The sequence below is a fragment of the Girardinichthys multiradiatus genome, chromosome 23 (assembly GCF_021462225.1).
Source record: "Girardinichthys multiradiatus isolate DD_20200921_A chromosome 23, DD_fGirMul_XY1, whole genome shotgun sequence".
Lineage (NCBI taxonomy): Eukaryota > Metazoa > Chordata > Actinopteri > Cyprinodontiformes > Goodeidae > Girardinichthys > Girardinichthys multiradiatus.
In genome coordinates, this window is record NC_061815.1 from 44,348,266 (window position 1) to 44,368,865 (window position 20,600).

Here is a 20,600-nt window from a genome sequence, read left to right on the forward strand (position 1 = left end):
CTTTGAAGGCAGGTGAAAAATCACAGCCAGCCTGAACCAAAACATTTGTTTGTCTAATTTCAGGCGCCCCGACATGGTCTTCACAGGCTTCTTATCAAAACATTTCTCCTGGATGTTCTCTAAATACGACGCTCTGCCCCAGCAACCCACCTCATCTGTGAACTGAACTATATGGCCGTTTGATAAAACTTCCATCTCTTTTTCAAGGACACTGGCACCTTCGTCACTGTTGACAGTCTAATTCTTTGCACACATGATCATACTTAAATATTTGCACCCTCACGAGTCCACCATGCCCCTGCGAAATCTTTGCTTATGTGTGTTGCTTTCCCATGTTCCTTATTTTTTACCTAAATGTGGATTTCATTTCTTCATGTCTTCTCCTTTTAATAGATTTTTAGCTCCTTTTCATAGATTTTTAGATTTACCAGTGAAAGGAAAATATAGAGGACTTAATGATATAATTACCTCTTTAGAAAGATTGGTATGGAACCAGCTCTTACCAGTAAAACCCAAAGGATTATTAATGTTAGCTGTAGATTTTTAGCTCCTTTTCATAGATTTTTAGATTTACCAGTGAAAGGAAAATAATACTAGTCTCTTAAAAATTTGAACAAAAGTTGTTTTTATACCAGTGACTCAACTTCCTTAGTCAGAACTCAGTGATTGCTTAGTTAAATTTCAAATATGGGACTACAACTGCATTTACACCAGCAAACCCAAGGATCATTCTCTCTCGGCACAAGATGCTTTCCCCTACAAAGAGGACTTAATGATATAATTACCTGTTTAGAAAGATTGGTTTAGAACCAGGTCTTACCAGTAAAACCCAAAGGATTATTAATGTTATCTGTATCATTGTAACGTTGGCCAGAGATTTTTAGATTTCTCAGAAGGATTGTAGTTTTTCTGTGTCTGTATCTGTATTTATTGTCTTTGTGATTGTACTGTAATTGTATGTACAGTGCTTTGAGTGTCTCGTTACTGAAAAGCTCTATATATATAAACTTACCTTACCTTCTGATGAGGGGGTGATTGGCTGCAATCTTCCATCTTTGCATGACCAATAGGCCTCCAGGACCCCGAAGTGTGCAGATGGCCAACCCATCTTATCCTGGACATTGTCTTTTTGAGATCCTTCCTTCTGGCAAGAGGTTGCGGTCCATCCAGACTTCAACCTCATGAGACAAGAACAGTTCCTTCCTTTCTGCTGTCTCTCTCATGAACAATGTGCCACTTCCAACCCTGTTCCCTGATATTAAAATTGCTATCATTCAGCCCATACACATTGACGCGGCTACTGTCCAGTACTATGACAGTAGCACTGTTGTTGTTGTTTACTGTTGTTTGCTAATGATATTTTGACTGCTTCTTGAACAGATGTCTTTTGATTAACTCCACTGCACCTGATGTACATACTGTGAGTTACTTTATCTATTTTTTTTTATTTTTTATCTTAGGCTTTATACTTTGTTATTTTGTCTTGTTTTATTCTACTTTTAATCCAATGAAATGCACCAGCTCAAATTCTTTGGATGTGAAAATGTACTTGACAGTAAATAATTCTGGTTCTGATTCTGGTTTTAGCCCAGGGGTCTGCAACATGCAGCTCTGGAGCCACGTGTGGCTACTAAGGCCCCTTCACAGTGGCTCTTCATAGCTTTGGCCACAAATGTTAAAGACCTGAGAAGTGTTTTTAAATGTAAAGTTTCAAAGATTAGGTTTTAAGAGGCTAGTTCTAGCACTTTGTCCTTGTTTTTTCTTGTTTGCGTAGAATTTCCTCAACGAGATTACACAAATTCTTTCATGTTTAGTTCTTCAATTTAAAAATAAATTTAAAAGAAAAGCGGGTCACGCAGGTTTTATGGGTCTAGACAAAATTTATTTATTAACAATAAGGGCAGAAATGGCTCCTTGGTTTGTAAAGGTTGATGACCCCTGTCCTAGCAGTTTCTGATTTACTTTGAGGCCTCACCTACCTATACATAAGAGTAAATTGTGTAAAAGTTTCCATGATAGAGATATTGGTTTGGAATCTCACAGAAAATGAGGGGATTACAAGATCATCCCCATTTATGCTTCAAAGCTTATGTTCCTAAACTTTTCCACATTTTTATTCAATTCAAGAGTGCTTCTTAATGGAATGAGAACCATAAAGGTGTTTAGTTTTGATCCCTTTTATTGAATAGAAAGGAAAGAGTTTTCAGATTTCAGCAATTCGCATGCTTAGTTAACGGAGGTGATGATGTGAAAAGTTAAAATTTTTTATATCAGTCAGTTGACAGATGAATTTCTAATTTGGGTATCACACCCTAGGCCATGAAGGGTACCCAGCTCCTTACCACAACAGGACTGAACAATGCTTTGTTTATTTATTTGATTGTTTATTTTCTTATGGTGTTCCTCTCCCCAGGTTTTTCAGGTGGTTTTTGGGTTATTCTGCTGACAGAAACACAAACAGACTTGCAGAGAAACGGAAAAAAAAAACACAACCTTCTAAATAATTTATGCAAGCCTGAAAACTGTTCAGTCCCAAATGGTGGACGTTAAATACTTGTGGAAATCCTTACTCTTCTTTTTCCACTCTTCTAACACTTTTTCACTGACTGCAGCTGCTTCACTCTGTATGCATGTAATTTAAGGAAAGTACAACATGTTTAGACAAATAAGTGAACTCAGTTTGCTTAAATGTTGAACAATATACGGAAAAATCTGTGTGTAAGTCATAGCTTGGAGAATTACTATCCTATTGATACATCTTTTGCTTTAGGAGAAAAGCATCTTCAATCCATAAAGAACATAAACTTTCCAATCTAAGAAAGCACAACATCAAGCACATAAATAAAGACAATTGTTCTATTAACACTAAACTTAAACCACAGCAATTTCAGGGTTTTATCACTCAGTGGCTGCATAGACAAGAAAAAGCACAGAATTCAGAAGACAGTCTGACTTTCTGAGTTTTCAAAACTTATTCCCAAGCCAAACCCCAATCAACGAATGTGCGTCATCTTGTTCGTAATAAGGTGCAGTGTGTTTCAGAATATTCACAAAAGAGGGAACAAACATGGCAGCTTGAGCTGATCCAGGCTCATGAGGATGACTGCTTGGATGTGCTGGTGTTTTATTGACACAAAGACAGAAAAATTGCAGTAATTATTTGAATTTGGCAGATCGCTACTCGCAGCTGGGAGTAAATCTGCACATCAAACTCAGTGTGAGAAGAATGAATAGCTGCAGAAACAAGCGTCTCTGCAGTTCTCCTGCAGGGAGGAGCAAACTTGTAAGCTGGCTCCTGCTAATCCTGGAATGGCTGGCAGATTGGAGAGTATTTCACTGAGGACTCTCAGAGAGTTAGAACAACATGTCTGTGTGCATAATGTTGCCCAAAAATATGCTACTACTATAGGATGAGCTAAATTTTAAAATCATCACAGAAAATTCTTAGAAAAATGTATTTATCAGTTTCAACTGAAATCCATTCCATTAATCTGCAAATATCACATACCTCTGAGGTGATTTTGCTTGATGAAGGCCATTTATTAAGTGCAATACTGATATGTACAGTTACATTTTTTGAGGTCAAATCCATCTGCCTTCCTCTTGTTTATATGCTAATGGGCATCCAACCATGTATAATAAATCAGTGTTTATGGTTATTCTGGAAAGCAGGTCAATATATAGATTTTTTTTATCTCCTTCCCAAACCCTCAATGGACACTTCAACATTTCCTGCTCTGCCTGTCTCCAGCAGGTTACAGGTCCAAACTGAAACAGTCAGAAAACATGGGAAGAGTTTGCTTTCCTCTTAGTCAGCAGGAATCCCATTGTTGTGTTGCATTCTTCTGCATTACAGCTGTTTTGCATTTTCAGTGGCAATATTTTGGGGGGTTCAGAAACCTCTTACCGCTCAAAAACATAAAACAACTCCACAGCCAAAAATAAAAACCACTAAAATGTTGACATAAAATATAGAGTAAGCAAGTCTTATTCTTTTGGCTGTTCAACTCAAGAGTTGTGGATCATCTGTTTCCATCTCCTCTTTCTTTTGCCTCCTCCTCTCTCACACCAACCTCCTGCATATTCTCCACTACATCCATGAGCCCCCTCTGTGGCAGCTCCATTTTCAACATCTATTGTCCAGTAAATATCCACTATGCCTCTTTGCACAGACTTTCTTACTCTTACCTCTCTAACTTCAAAGGGCAGAAAACATAGACAGTCAGATTGCTTTGAATTGTTGACCCCAGGTATTTTAACTTATCCACTTTCAGCTATTCATAGTCTGTTTAGCAGGAGGTGTTTCATTGTTATGTGAGGTCAATGTTACGATTTACCACAGTTTTCTGTGTAAGCAACCACAGGTTATTATATAGATCCCATCAAATACAAACATGACAGTAATTCAGAGGCTCTTAAAATAATGTTCTAATTACATCCAGTGACAAGAGTAACTTGGTTTAAACATGGCAGATATCTGCGTTTGTTTTGGCATCACTGATTAGTTTGGAAACTAATCTCTATCCCTTAAAGGATTATTTACTGTAGAAAATGTATTTACTGAACACCTATTAACATAACCCTACTTCCAAACATTAAATCTATTTATTTGCAGTCAACACCTGACTGACGCATCATCTATCTGTGCCAAGTTAACCGACATGACCTTGTTAATGGAAAACATCTGTTTCTATGTTACTTTTTAAATGATTTTTATTTATTTTAACACCTAAAAACAAAAATAAAATTGTTCATCTTTAATTCAAAAATAAAAACACATTATCTTTAGTAGATATTGTAAAAAATAAGCTAACCTGGGCACGGTGCTAGTGGTGTAGGGGTTAAGCGCGGAACCATGTACAGAGGCTGTGGTCCTTAATGCAGCTGTCCCAGGTTGGAGTCACAGACCCGGCGACCTTTGCTGAATGTCTCCCTCTCTCGTTGCCCTCTTTCCTGTCTACCTACTGTTGAAAAGTAAAAGGACTCTAGCTTATTTTTTTATGGCACTAATTTGTTTCAAGTAGCTTTGTGACTAAACAAATTTTGTTTAGCTGGACAGAGGATAATAATGGCTCTGAGGGTTGTAAAGGTCACCGACCCATGTTTATTTATCATTTGTTAATATACCGAAATTGTTTTTGTTATGTGCAATGTGATTACATTATTCACAACTTGATCTCTTGAGGGTCTTTTTAACATTTTGATGTTTTGCATTTTTCCTATTTTTAATGGAACTTTTTGCTGTTAGTTGCTTTTTGTTGTATTTTTAGTTTTCCTGTACCATCCCAGCACTTGTGGAACCTTGCACCAGGGTTGTAGAAAGAAGCAAAGTTTTCTGGAACATCTCTCGCTGCCAACAATGCTTTACAAGCTAATTATAAGATGAGCCATAACCACAAAGATGCATTAGTCAGTGTCTCCCCATTTCTCTTTTTAATTTGCTTACCATTACCTAAAGGTTTTTTCATAGAGGGGCATTTTATAAACAGAGCTGTTATAAAAAATAGTATTAGCTGTTTGGAATAGAGAAGAACAGAAATAGAAATATACGTCTTTGCTGTTCCTGTTTAATTACAGGTAGTGCTTACATGGTTGCACATCTAGCTGCTACAGGAAGTTAGAATAGTTAAGTCACTGTTTGAAACAACCCCATGACTTTGAAAGTGATGGGGTTGTTTATGATCTGTTTATTATTATTTTTGTCCATGAGGCAACCATTCATGGAGATAATTGTTGAAGTGGTCTGTTCAGTAATTTAATATTGGTGTTGCAGAGGACAGTCACCATAACGGACGTTCCTCCTAGGATGAGTCACATATGTTGCTATTTAAAAATGACAACTACAGGGGTTGGACAATGAAACTGAAACACCTGTCATTTTAGTGTGGGAGGTTTCATGGCTAAATAGGACCAGCCTGGTAGCCAGTCTTCATTGATTGCACATTGCACCAGTAAGAGCAGAGTGTGAATGTTCAATTAGCAGGGTAAGAGCACAGTTTTGCTCAAAATATTGAAATGCACACAACATTATGGGTGACATACCAGAGTTCAAAGGAGGACAAATTGTTGGTGCACGTCTTGCTGGCACATCTGTGACCAAGACATCAAGTCTTTGTGATGTATCAAGAGCCACGGTATCCAGGGTAATGTCAGCATACCACCAAGAAGGACGAACCACATCCAATAGGATTAACTGTGGACGCAAGAGGAAGCTGTCTGAAAGGGATGTTCGGGTGCTAACCCGGATTGTATCCAAAAAAACATAAAACCACGGCTGCCCAAATCACGGCAGAATTAAATGTGCTCCTCAACTCTCCTGTTTCCACCAGAACTGTCCGTCGGGAGCTCCACAGAGTCAATATACACGGCCGGGCTGCTACAGCCAAACCTTTGGTCACTCATGCCAATGCCAAACATCGGTTTCAATGGTGGAAGGAGCGCAAATCTTGGGCTGTGGACAATGTGAAACATGTATTGTTCTCTGATGAGTCCACCTTTACTGTTTTCACCACATCCGGGAGAGTTACGGTGTGGAGAAGCCCCAAGGAAGCGTACCACCCAGACTGTTGCATGCCCAGAGTGAAGCATGGGGGTGGATCGGTGATGGTTTGGGCTGCCATATCATGGCATTCCCTTGGCCCAATACTTGTGCTAGATGGGCGCGTCACTGCCAAGGACTACTGAACCATTCTTGAGGACCATGTGCATCCAATGGTTCAAATATTGTATCCTGAAGGCGGTGCCGTGTATCAGGATGACAATGCACCAATACACACAGCAAGACTGGTGAAAGATTGGTTTGATGAACATGAAAGTGAAGTTGAACATCTCCCATGGCCTGCACAGTAACCAGATCTAAATATTATTGAGCCACTTTGGGGTGTTTTGGAGGAGCGAGTCAGGAAACGTTTTCCTCCACCAGTATCACGTAATGACCTGGCCACTATCCTGCAAGAAGAATGGCTTACAATCCCTCTGACCACTGTGCAGGACTTGTATATGTCATTCCCAAGATGAATTGATGCTGTATTGGCCGTGAAAGGAGGCCCTACACCATACTAATAAATTATTGTGGTCTAAAACCAGGTGTTTCAGTTTCTTTGTCCAAACCCTGTATGTGAGAGGCTGAAGCCGCAGCAGTTTGCAATCATGATTGTGGCTCTTCTGTGAAGGCTTCAGAAATTTGTTTAAAAATACAAATGAAAAATCAGCATCATGAAGACCAGGAAACATAGGTCGGGGAGAATGTTATGGTAACGTTTAAAGCATGGTTAGGTTCTAAAACAATATCCCAAGAACTTTCTTCCACATTGCTTCCTCTGTTACAATGCTACAGTAGCACTGCTGTCTTGCAGCACGGAAGTCCTGGGTTCGACTCCCGGCCGGGGGTCTTTCTGCATGGAGTTTGCATGTTCTCCCCGTGCATGCGTGGGTTCTCTCCTGGTACTCCGGCTTCCTCCCACAGTCCAAACACATGACTGTTAGGTGAATTGGTCTCTCTAAATTGCCCTGAGGTGTGAATGAGATTGTTTGTCCTGTGTGTGTCTGTGTTGCCGTGCAATGGACTGGCGATCTGTCCAGGGTGTACCCCGCCTCCCGCCCATAGACTGCTGGAGATAGGCACCAGCTTCCCTGCGACCCACTATGGAAGAAGCGGTAGAAAATGACTGATAATTTTTTTTCATTTTGTTATTTATTATTGTTATTGTTATTGTTTAATATGTTTTTTTTTTTTCACTTTTTTTATTTTTTATGACAGTTTTAAAACATTTTCTCATCACATTGTGATTGTAATTCTTGTACTGGTCAGAAGATTAATTAAGCAATAATAAACTGAATCGTGGGTTTTTGTTGAAGATGTCTTTGTTTTAGATGCATCTCTTGATGCATTTTTAGGTTAATTAAATTACAGCAGCTGTTTGTGTGTATGTTTATGGAACCACAAAAAATTAATGATCCAAGTTTTAACAGGAGATAAAAACATCCCAGGTGGTTCGGTTAATGGTCGAGCTATGACTTGTGATGTGCTTCAGACTTGAAAGATGACACACCAGATGTTGTCACTGATGGTGAGCAGAAGCCTGGTGTGTGTTTTGGAAATTTATTTTTAAACTTAATATGGGATGATTTCTTTTTTCTGTCAGTGTCAGAATAAGCCCCATAGACAATAATGCAGAAAGACAACATTAAAGCAACATGGAAGTTATAATGGGAGTCTCTGCAATGATATGTGTCCAGTTCATTGGTGTGTGTTTGCTGCATCCTTGGCAGTAGTTAAATCTTCAAATGCAATGAGTGTTTGCTCGTGCTCGTACTCGTCGTACTCATTGTCTTCCGCTTTTCCGGGACCGGGTCGTGGGGGCAGCAGAGACACCCAGACAACTCCTCCAGCTCCTCCGGGGGGAGCCCAAGGCGTTCCCAGGCCAGCCGAGAGACATAGGCCCTCCAGCGTGTCTTTGGCCGTCCCCTGGGCCTCCTCCCGGTGGGACTTGCCTGGAACACCTCCCGAGGAAGGCGTCCAGGAGGCATCCGGTATAGATGCCTGAGCCACCTCAACTGGCTCTTCTCGATGTGGAGGAGCAGCGGCTCTACTCCGAGCCCCTCCCAGATGGCCGAGCTCCTCAACCTATCTCTAAGGGAGTGCCCGGCCACCCTACGGAGGAAGCTCATTTCAGCCGCTTTTATCCGGGATCTCGTTCTTTTGGTCATGACCCAAAATTCATGGCCATAGGTGAGGGTAGGAACGTACACCGACCGGTAAATCGAGAGCTTCGCTTTTCAGCTCAGCTCTCTCTTCACCACAACGGACCAGCACAGCGCCCCCATTACTGTGGCAGCTGCACCGATCTGTCTGTTGGCCTCCCGCTCCATTCTTCCCTCACTCGTGAACAAGACCCCGAGATACTTAAACTCCTCCACTTGAGGCAGGAACTCCCCTCCAACCTGAAGAGGACAAGCCACCCTTTTCCGGTCGAGAACCATGGCCTCGGACTTAGAGGAGCTGATCCTTATCCCAGCCACTTCACACTCGCCTCAGCGCATGCTGTAGCTCTTGGCTAGAGGGGGCCAGCAAGACCACATCATCTGCAAAAAGAAGAGACATTATCCTCTGGTCCCCAAACCAGACAAACTGCGGCCCTTGGCTGCGCCTAGAAATCCTGTTCATAAAAGTTATGAACAGGACCGGTGACAATGGGCAGCCCTGCCGGAGTCCAACATGCACCGGGAACAGGTCTGACTTAGTGCCAGCAATGCGAACCAAACTCCTGCTCCGCTTGTACGGAGATCGGATGGCCCCTAATAAAGGGCCCCTGACTCCATACTGCAGCACCCTCCACAGGGCATCACGAGGGACACAGTCGAATGTGTCAAACCCTCTGAGGGTTGTAAAGGTCACCGACCCACATTTATTTATCATTTGTTAATAAACCAAAGATATTTTTGTTATATGCAATGTGATTACATTATTTGCAACTTGATCTCTTGAGGGTCTTAATCCAACTTTTTGCTGTTAGTTGCTAAGCATCTGGGGATTGGGCCGCCGAGGTCTCCACCTTCGTCTGCCGCACAATCCTCTTTGCACCGGTCCCTCACCGTTCCCCCTGCAGGTGGTGGGTCCACTGGGGGATGGCCTTGCGTCTCTCGTTCGGGCTTGGCCCGGCCAGGTCCCGCGAGGAGCAACCTAGCCACTAGGCGCTCTCCTACCAGTCCTGTCCCCAGGCCTGGCTCCACGGTGGGACCCCGGCTCCGCGGTACCGGGCGACGTCAAGTGCCTCAATTTAATAGTCGTCATGAGGGGTTCTTGAACCGCTCTTTGTCTGACCAGTCACCTAGAGCCTGGGAGACCCTACCAGGGGCATTTAAGCCCCAGACAACATAGCCTCTAGGATCATTCGAGCACTCAAACCCCTCCACCACGTTAAGGTGGCGGTTCAAGGAGGGGTGAGTGTTTGTTGTTATTTTTAAATACACGTGAAATTTGGTGATGGCTCAACACAGTGGTTTGCGGTTTGCTGCTTCTGCTGAAATAATTTGTTTTGCAAAAGTCCCATTTCAAATAAAGACTCCAAGAAATTCATAGCAGGAATGTGTCTGTCAGGATTTTCCTCCTTTTCAACTGAACCTAAGGCTTCTCAGGCTGATGTGTTTTGATCTAATATGTAGCTGCTGATCCTACATCTTGTTGAACACTCTCTACAGAAGTTTCTCAGGGGATGTAACTTCAAGGTGCCACAGCCGTAGCTTGCAATAACCAGCGGTCTATTTGCGACTGATGCTGACTGTGCTCATAGAGATAATTCAATCTGGTGCTGAAGGCAGGTTCCACTTCAGATCTGATTTCCTGTAGGATCCCAATTTCATGGTTCAGCATTACACATTGGATTGCTTTGGGAGAAGGCTGTGGTTTTGCTGAGAGAGAAAAATAGAGTATGTAAGCAAAAGGTCAAGTTAAGGTGTGGGAATTATGACACCAGTAAAGAAGAAGAAGATTGAACCGGGTGTCATTTCATGCATGTACAGGCATATTTAGGAATACTAATTTTTCCAGCAGAGGTGGAATGTGATAACATGAAGATCTGCAGCAATCAGTGTGGTGCTCTGATATGACCTTTATCCACACATCACAGCTCAGTCATCTAATATTACACTTGGAAGTCATTGAAAGTTGCTTGTAGTTTAGAGGATCCATCATTTTTTCATGGTTCACTTTCAAATTAGACTTGTTATAGTCGGTTTACTATAAATTTGAATCCCATCATAAAGCCCAAGACATCTGTGCAAACATTAGAATGAGTAATTCAAAAAAGGAATGGCTCTACTTCAGATTGCTTCAGTTAAGTTATATGATTTTTACACTAACCCTAGAAGCTACAGTTAAATCTTTTTGTCATAATCTGCCTGTGTTTGGGGTTTTGAGTTTGTGTTCCGTTTACTTTCTCTGCACTGCCATGTTCTTCACTTGCTTCATTTCAGTTCATTCAGGATTATTAGATTCATTCTGTGTTTAGGTTTTTGTTACTTCCCAGGACTCCTATGTTATATGTTTTAGTTTGTATTTCCTTATACACTCACCGGCCACTTTTTTAGGTACACCTGTCCAACTGCTCTTTAACGAAAATTTCTATTCAGCCAATTACATGGCAGCAACTCATTGCATTTAGGCATGTAGACATGGTATAGACATCTGCTGCAGTTCAAACCGAGCATCAGAATGGGGAAGAAAGGTTATTTAAGTGACTTTGAACGTGGCATGGTTGTTGGTGCTATACGGGCTGGTCTGAGTATATCAGAAACAGCTGATCTACTGGGATTTTCACGCACTACCATCTTTAAGGTTTACAGAGAATGGTCAGAAAAAGAGAAAATATCCAGTGAGCAGCGGTTCTGTGGGCGCAAATGCCTTGTTGATGCCAGAGGTCAGAGGAGAATGCCCAGACTGGTTTGAGCTGATAGAAAGGCAACAGTAACTCAAATAACCACTCGTTACAACCAAGACATGCAGAAGAGCATCTCTGAACAAACAACACGTCGAACCTTGAGGTGGATGGGCAACAGCAGCAGAAGACCACATCGGGTGCCACTCCTGTCAGCTAAGAACAGGAAACTGAGGCTACAGTTCGCAAAGGCTCACCAAAATTGGACGATAGAAGATTGGAAAAACGTTGCCTGGTCTGATGAGTCTCGATTTCTGCTGCAACATTCAGATGGTAGGGTCAGAATTTGGCGTCAACAACATGAAAGCATGTATCCATCCTGCCTTGTATCAACGGTTCAGGCTGGTGGTGGTGGTGTAACGGTGTGAGGGATATTTTCTTGGCACACTTTGGGCCCCTTGGTACCAATTGAGCATTGTGTCAATGCCACAGCCTACCTGAGTATTGTTGCTGACCATGTCCATCCCTTTGTGACCATAGTGTACCCATCTTCTGATGGTTACTTCCAGCAGGATAACACACCATGTCATAAAGCACAAATCATCTCAGACTGGTTTCTTGAACATGACAATGAGTTCACTGTACTCAAATGGCCTCCACAGTCACCAGATCTCAATCCAATAGAGCACCTTTGGGATGTGGTGGAACGGGAGATTCGCATCATGGATGTGCAGCCAACAAATCCGCAGCATCTGTGTGATGCTGTCATGTCAATATGAACCAAATTCTCTGAGGAATGTTTCCAGTACCTCATTGAATCTATGCCACGAACGATTAAGGCGGTCCTTAAGGCAAAAGGGGGTCCAACCCGGTACTAGCAAGGAGTACCTGATAAAGTGGCCGGTGAGTGTAGATATGGGTTCTCCTTGTTTATGTTTGTTATGTGGCAGTCTTATTGTTTACTTATTTAAGATCACTTAGTGCAGGAAGGTAACAGAAAACATCTATCTGCTCATTAGTGTTAATTAGTCACTCTTCCTCAATTACCTTCAGTCTTTCTCACCACCAGCTGATCATGATCCCCCTCTGATTGACTCCCTGTGTTAATTGGTTCATTCTCCACTCTCCCTCAGTACATATACTCCCTTATTGTTATTGTTCTCCACTGGTTCCTCCTGTGTTTTACCCTGCATTTTATGCGGTCTACTGCTTCATGTCCTGAGACCTGCCTGTATTTTTCAATGTCCTGCTGACGTTTGTAATTTTACCTGTTTTCATTCATTAAATTTATTCATCTGCTCACCATGGTGCTCCCTTTCTCTTTTCTGTACTTTTCTTCAGCAACAGTCTCACCTAGCATGACACTTTTACTGTTTCAGGCTGACTTTCAAATATTTTCAAATGGTTCCTGTTCTGTTAATTATTTTGTCTGTTCACTCCGATTACTGGTATTTATTAACCTGATCTGACCTAGGGAATTCAGTCCAAGGTATTTGATTTAAAACTATGACCTGAAATGGACAAAATCTGCTTGCCTTCTGGTGTCCTAAACTGTCACTATTTTGTTTCAGGAACCATGCATGTTGTAGCTGACAAGTATCATGTGACTTTTATTTTTTAAACTTCAGAATGAATCCCCGTTTTATTTTAGTAAATATTAAATTCTCCATTTAATAGCCTTTCAATTGCGTTTGCTTCAGACAAAACAAAACAAATTTATGAATCACAAAACATTTTGGGAATTAGTCACAAGTGTGCAATGTGCTCCGACTGTTTAGGTGTAGGACATTCCATGATTTTGATATGCTTGTTCTTACCCACTCCTTTGCTGTCTTGTCTGTAATTTCTGGGTCTTTGTTATTCTATGAGGCCCATCATCAACCCATTTTTAATGGTTTTCATCTGAGATTTTATGGTACATGGCTCTATCTGTTGACCTTTAAGTGTGAAGTTTTCCTGCACCTCTTGCAGAAAAACAGCCCCCAAGCACTTAGCTCCCATCTCCATTTTTGACTGCAGGGATGGTGTGCATATCATACTTGTCTCTCTGTGCCTTCCAGTTTTGGTAATCATTATTCAGTTATTTATTTTTTGCAAAAATATACAAAAATCAAAAATGTAACTTAATTCACTTCAGTTTTTTATCACTAATTCACAAAACATGTATTCTCAGAGCACTTTCCAAAAAACATTAATTCAACCGAATCACACAAATTCCAAGTCAACGTGCACACATTCCAATGATTCCTAGTTATCATGCAGTGAAATTCAGTTTATTATTCAAATTGGTTACAAAGTTTTCTATCCAAGAAAACCCAGCAGATTGCATCGAGTCAGTGACTTGCAGCATTCACTTCTCCTGGATGAGCATGAAGTGACAGTGGGCAGTTGCTTGGAGTAGTTCATTTAGTGGCTTAATCTTGGAGAGCAACACAGCTAAGGAGAAGTCTGGGATGAAATAGGGCACATACAGTTAGTCACCTCAAATGCTCAGCCAGTAGCTTTGTCTAGTAGAGAGACAGGGTTAAACATTGAAAGGCATGACCAAGTGTATCATTTGTAGAAGGAGAACATTAAGTTGGTGGCAGCTGTACCCCAGCCGATGCACCCCTCCATGAAGGTGTCACAGCTAAACACAGAGCCAGGACAGATGTAGATTCCATGACTAAAAACAACGGAGAGACAACATAAAGTTAAAAGCTGAAATAACAGCAAAACATGCAAAATTGGAGAGTAGTGGGAGAATGTAGCAGAGTGAGGGGAAAGTGCTTATTTCCTCCAATAGCCTTAATCTATAGCAGCACAGAGATAGCTCAGGATACCCTAACCTAATCTAACTATAAGCTTTATCAGAAAGGAACGTTTTAAGCCTAGTCTTGAAAGTAGACAGGGTGTCTGCATCATGGACTAAACCTAGGAGCTGGTTCTACAGGAAAGAAGCCTGATAACTAAAATATGTGAGATGTAATTTTTACTTATCAATACCCATTGCTAACATAATAACTTAAATGTAAACTTTTTCTCTATTTTTTAGATAGATAGACAGACAGAGAGACAGACAGACAGACAGACATATAAATAGACCAGACTAAACTAAACTATTCATTCTTGTAAACTACTTTCTTGTGTTTCCTAATTTTTATTTAATTGGTTTTATACGGTTAGATTTATTTATTTTTGTCGCTTTATATTCCTTACTATATTCCTTTTTGCTACTGTTTTTCCAGTTATTTTAGCTATTTATAACCCAGTAAAAACGCAAACAATGGTGACTGGAACTTTGTACTTCAAATCCCATGCGGCGTTGCGGCGACCGTTGGCGTGTGCGCGCACCGAATTTATTTGGATTGGACGGAGGCGGAGAGTCAGTCGGCTCGCTGTGGAGCTGTGTCGGGCAGCTGGAGGAGCCGACCGCCGACAGAAAACGGCGATTCAAAGAAAAGAGCCAAGCGATACCCTGATGCTCAAATCCAGGATTTGAACAGCGACGAGAAGAAAAGGAGAATTGTTTATTTTAACGTTTGGTTTGAGCACGGAATTAAAGGGAGGATACGAGGACGCTACACACCCCATAAACAGAGAGGTGAGAGGAAACCCGTTTGTGGTTCGTTACAGACGGTAGAAACTGAGCCGAAAAATAGCGAAAGGCTCCACAATTGGTTCAGTTGGAGTTGAGGAAACAGTCGTTGTTGAATGGAATGACAAGCTAGGGTACATTTAACATTTAGTTTCGTCCTAAAGGCATTCAGTTGTTAGCAAGTCTATTGGTTTTTAAAAGCTCCCGTAGATATAAATCTCTCTTTAGAAAAACAGGGTGAGGTTTGCCTGGCCATACAAAAGACTTCTTCTACCTTTTCAGTTAACTGGTATCAATTCGTGTCGCTTTGCTAAGATAAATGGTATTATATGCGTGTTTCTTGTTAAAGTAGCTGGCTCGTGATATGCTAAGCATTTATTGAGAGCTTTATTGTTTGTAGGTGGCCTGCAGCGCCTCAGACTCAAAGAAGCAGAAAGGTGGGATTTTATGGGGAGTCTGGTTATTTGGCAACCTTACAAAGTAACCTGCAAGGCTGTTTGTGTTTTCATGCTCTTGTAGTGTGCAGCCAAACCGATACTAGGCTGAAATGCATGAAATATGAAATGCATTCCTGATCCATTGCCAGTACTTATTCACTGATATTTTAAGTGTTGGATTTTTGGGCACCTTTTTAAAAAGCCTCTATTTCCACCTTGTAAGTTCCGGGGAAAAGGGGACTTTTCCCCTCTCACAGTTCAGGACGGATGTAGACTATTTGGGTTTTAAAGCCACATAGGAAGGAAGAGAGGATCAGTGGATAGGCTGGAGAAACTGGACGAAAAAACCCTGCCAAGAATTTTGTTGCAAAGCAGCCAGGCAGTGATGTGGGTTGTGGAGGATGAAAGCACTAAAACCCAGCCTGCCCACCTTATGTAGCTATAAGAGGCTGGCTAGTGTTTTTTTTTTTTTTTTTCTATGTACACCATTTGATGAATAAAGTGGATAACTTTAGAATATGCATGGGCCAGCATGGGAATTTGACAAAAACAACACAGTTCAGTGGTATTACACAAAAAATTATACATTATTGCCATTATAATTAGGTTATTTGTAGCACTATTTATTTATTTGACAAATAGATTTAGTGTTTGTTTTAGTGCCATTTGAGCAAAATATTATGCCCATTTGCTGTTCTGCTCTATATGAAGTAATAGATGTATAACAAGCCAATCATAGCGGGTTAGTCAATCTGTCTGGCCCAGTGGCGAGCCTAAACAGACATGGCACTCGTAGCTTGCCAGTTGTTTCCAAATAGTAGTGCCTTAATAGAAGTGAAGGGTGGCACCTTTATTTTGTTTCCTTCCCATAGTGCTTTGCTGTATTTGTCTTCTTTGTAAGTGGGGTGAAAAGTGTAGATGCATACTTTCAGCAATCTGACTGGCAGTGTACAGTAACAGGTGCGGAAGGTGCAGCGCTCCGTAGAGCTGGAAAAAACTATGATCACTCCATTACTTTCTTTGGCATCTCAATTGTAAGCGACTTTAAACCATAGAAACGTTACGACAGAATATTTTGGCTATTTTGTATCCACGAAAAGCCTCGATACCTGTAACCAGCCCATGCCTACTTTCAGTCGCAGCGGAACTGCATTTTGGCTTTAATCTGTGTTCTCGTTCTCCTTTTTTACAGGGAAGAAGCTGGATTCAGCATGTTATTAGAGATTAACGTTGCACTGGCAGCCTCATCCATGTTACTGTAATGGAAACGTGCTTTTGGTCAGCAGCATCTGAAATGCATCAGTGGAAATATATCAGGAACCCCCATGGCTAATCATCATATGAAGTGGGGCTGGCTTGGGTTTGCCTCTCAAGAGCCGGGTTCCCTGCCCTTCCCAGCCCAGCGCCATGCTAAGACAACACGTGGACAATAACAAGGAGCGATTAGTTCAACCTGTGGGAAAGCTGTGGAAAAAGTTGGTGGAAAATCTACAGTTTGAGCCCCTTTGTCAGTCTTGCTTTTTTATTTTGACCTAGATTCCCTGTAACACACCATAGCCATCCAAAGAAAAACTCCTTTTATTCTGTTTCACTTTAAGTCAAGCTGCAGCAACATTAGATTTTAGTGGAACATTTGCAGCTGAGAAAATGGATGTTCAGATTTATAGTTAGCTTCTGTTGAAATTGAAAATGCATGGGGAAAAATAAAGGGACCCCTATGACCAGGAGGAAGAGGTGGTACAGCAGCATTAGTTCAAAATGGCTCAAACCAGTTTGCTGCAGGGAAAGCGCTTTTACTGCCGAGAGTGGGTTTTCCACAAGATCCAACATTGCCTCCAGGAAAAAACTAACAACCTCAGCGGAGTGACCATCACCCCCAGTAAGCAGCCTTTACATGTGCCCGGTGGGGGTGTATCTGTCCCTGGTGGTATCACAACCGTATCTGCGAAGTCCAGTAGCCCGTGGGGTGTGTTACTGGTGGGAGGACCTGGGAGTGGGAAGACTGCCCTGTGCACAGAGTTGCTGTGGCCCACATCAGCCCAGGGAACCCACCGCAGCCTGCACAAGCAGAGCCTGGCTTTCCATTTCTGCCGGGCGGATGACTCGGACACGTTGTGTGTCGGTGGATTCATCCGGGGTCTGGTGGCTCAGATATGCCGAGGTGGGCTGGTGCCAGGATACGAGGAAAAGGTGCACGACCCAGCTGTACAGAGCACTCTGCAACATGGAGAGTGTGAGAGGAACCCTGCAGAAGCTTTCAAGAAGTAAGAACATTCATATGCATGTGCAAAAATGCAACTTTTTTCTGTTGTGTGCTTTATATTTGATATGTCAATAGTTCCATGCCGATGATTATGTGCTTCTTAGTTTTAATGATGTCAAATATTGATATTTGTATTCATGAACAATAAAGGAATAGTAACAGTGGAACTTGCTCACATAATATCTTAGAAATATTTACTGCAGCGTTTGGACAATCCCAGTATATTTACTTGGATTGTTTTAGCAACGAAAAAGAGCACATTTAAAAAAGAAATTATAATTTCTGCTCTTTTAGGTAATTAAAGTAATTTATTTGGTTGAAATTTAAAAATCCAAATCCAGCACCTCCCCCTGCCCTTCCTATCCTCTCCACCTCCTGACCCTGATGCCCCCCTCTTTTTTTTCTGTGTGCACACACAACTCAAAGCTCCACCTCCCCAGCCTCCCCTCTTATTTGCTGTCATGGTTTTGTTGGTTTTCCCCCCGGTGTGGCATGCTGGGTGGGACTGTCCCCACTCAGCTTTCTGATTCAAGAAAAGGTCAAATGTTTTCACGTTGCAGCCAAGCTCAGGTGGCCAGACACTCATTAGAAAGGAGCTTTGAACTGTGACTGATTCGCAGACCTGCAGAGTGACTGTGCTGCAAAGGGATGAAGTGTACATGTTAAGCTGAAGTACAGTAGGTTTTGTGGGCTTGCAGCACCCTGCCTGGGCATGCAACACGATCAAGATGGACTGTTATTGCAAGCAGAGGCTTTAAAAGGAGCTACACGAGAGAGTGAGTGAATGCGGTGGACTTGGATGACTGGTCTCCACAGCATAGGTCATCCTGTCTGTGTACTGTGGGCTGTAATGCAGTACAGATCACGCACATGTATGCTTTTGTGACCATCTGGTGACACTTACTGCTCCATCTTAACATCACACACATAAGGCAGGGTGTTGGGGTAAGGTAAATCATTTTTAATGCTCTACAACCATACCTTTTCATATAAACGCAGTCTTTTGACTCTGACTTGAGTTTGACCCTCTCTCAAATAAAAGGGAGGTTAGGAAATAAACGGGGAATGAACAAAGCAGGGACAGACCTCTTGCTATGACTCTGCTCTCTGTTATGCTGGATGTCCAGCCACGCTTGGTCAGCCACGCCTCATGAAGCCGTCATTCTCCAAACAGTTGACACCTCAGGCCCCAAATCTTATTATCACTCCATTTGTTGGCCAAAGATCACTTCGTTGAGCTTCTTCTCTTCATGTAAAGCGTAAAAGATTCCTCGGCACTGCTGAGCACAAATAATCTGAATGGCCTCCTTTCTGCTCCAGATGCTATCTGCTTTCAAGAAGCCAAGAATGATGTCTGGCAGAGAATCGTAAAGAAATAAAAGCAGAGCCAGACATGGAGAGGCATAAAACTTTACTGTTAGTTCAGCATTATGACTGTTAATTTACTTCAGGAATAAAAGTACACAGGGGGGTGCATACCTTGTTTCGATTTAACTGATTCAGGTTTGCTGCAAGGCTTTTTTTTTTTTTTTTTTGCTGTGAGAGCTTTTGACCCACCCTCTCTAAAACCCTCTTTCCAGCTGTGATTTTTAAACATTGCCTAGTGAGTGAGTGCAAGAGGCCCTGCCAAATTCTTTAGCCTAGTCAAAGGCAAACAAGTCACATTGTTGGTAGTAATCCTCACTCTTCTGTTAATACAATAAAACAGCTTTGACATGAGTTAATGTCCACCTGTGCAGTTTGATTATGGCCTTTAATGGTTTTGCAGCTGCATCTTTCTAGATGTTGTTATTTAAACTCTTGTATGTTGCGATTTATGTGCTAACATTTCCATTTTTTTCCCAAATGTGTTAACAGTAATGCGCCTATGTTTTAATGCTTAACTGCTACTCTTCTGTGTTCTCTGTGTTTTGTCACTGTTCCCTTATGTAAATGAGAAGGACACAACTGGTGGGAGTTGCAGGAAAATAAACTTTTCTCCTACAGTATAACAAGCCTGAAGTCATGACTAAAATGCAACCAGTTAATCACGTTCACCAACTGTGCGTATTTTAAAACCCGATGAAACACTTGAATCCCTTAAGTAAGTGATTCAAACTAAATATTAATACAAATGCTCTTATAACCAGTCAGCTCTGCTTTGGCTCAGTTTTCCATTTTGTCCCTTTGCCCCCACCAAAACAGTAAGAAACTGAGTTTAAAGTTGGCCTTTTTTACATTCGAGCTTTGCTGCTCCCTTCCTCCCTAAAGCTATTTACTGTAGCTGCGTTATTATGAAAAGTTGTAATTGTAATGAAAGTAGCAGTGTGATCTTGTTTTGGTAGATTTAGCATTTATAGTTTTCAAAAGATTCCTGGCCAGGGGTCTTTCTGCATGGAGTTTGCATGTTCTCCCTTTGCATGCGTGGGTTCTCACCGGGTACTCCGGCTTCCTCCCACAGTCCAAAAACATGCCTGTTAGGTTAATTGGTCTCTCTAAATTGTCCTTAGGTGTATGAATGAGTGTGTGTATGGTTGTTTGTGTGTTGCCCTGCGATGGACTGGCGACCTGTCCAGGGTGTACCCCGCCTCTCGCCCATAGACTGCTGGAGATAGGCACCAGCTCCCCCGCAACCCACTATGGAATAAGCGGTACAAAATGACTGACTGATGACTGACTGACTGAGTTTTCAAAAGATCTACCATTAGGCCGCCCAAGTCATTTTATCCGGCTATAAAATACATCAAGTTGTGACATCAACATATCTGCCTCACTGTTTTTAACCTTAAAATTTGATACTCTTCCTTCAGGGTAAATGTTTTGATCCTGTAATTTTGTTTGACTCATGTAAAAACGCTATAAAAATAAAATACATTATTATTATTACTACAGTCCCTCTCTTAAAGAGTAGATGTTGCTATGGTGGACCATTGGAGAGTGGATATAAAAAGTATACACAACCTGGTTAA

General features: G+C 41.7%; 1 protein-coding gene across 1 annotated transcript in view; it reads left to right on the forward strand.

The window, feature by feature from the left end:
• The first annotated feature begins 14,727 nt into the window (after nt 1-14,727).
• Nucleotides 14,728-20,600, forward strand: part of ankrd50 (ankyrin repeat domain 50) — a 45,151-nt gene continuing 39,278 nt past the window's right edge. The window contains exons 1-2 of the mRNA XM_047353731.1: nt 14,728-14,958; nt 16,582-17,653. Of these exons, the coding sequence (XP_047209687.1) occupies nt 17,148-17,653 (506 nt within the window). The 5' untranslated portion in view covers nt 14,728-14,958; nt 16,582-17,147. The remainder of the gene's footprint in view (nt 14,959-16,581; nt 17,654-20,600) is intronic.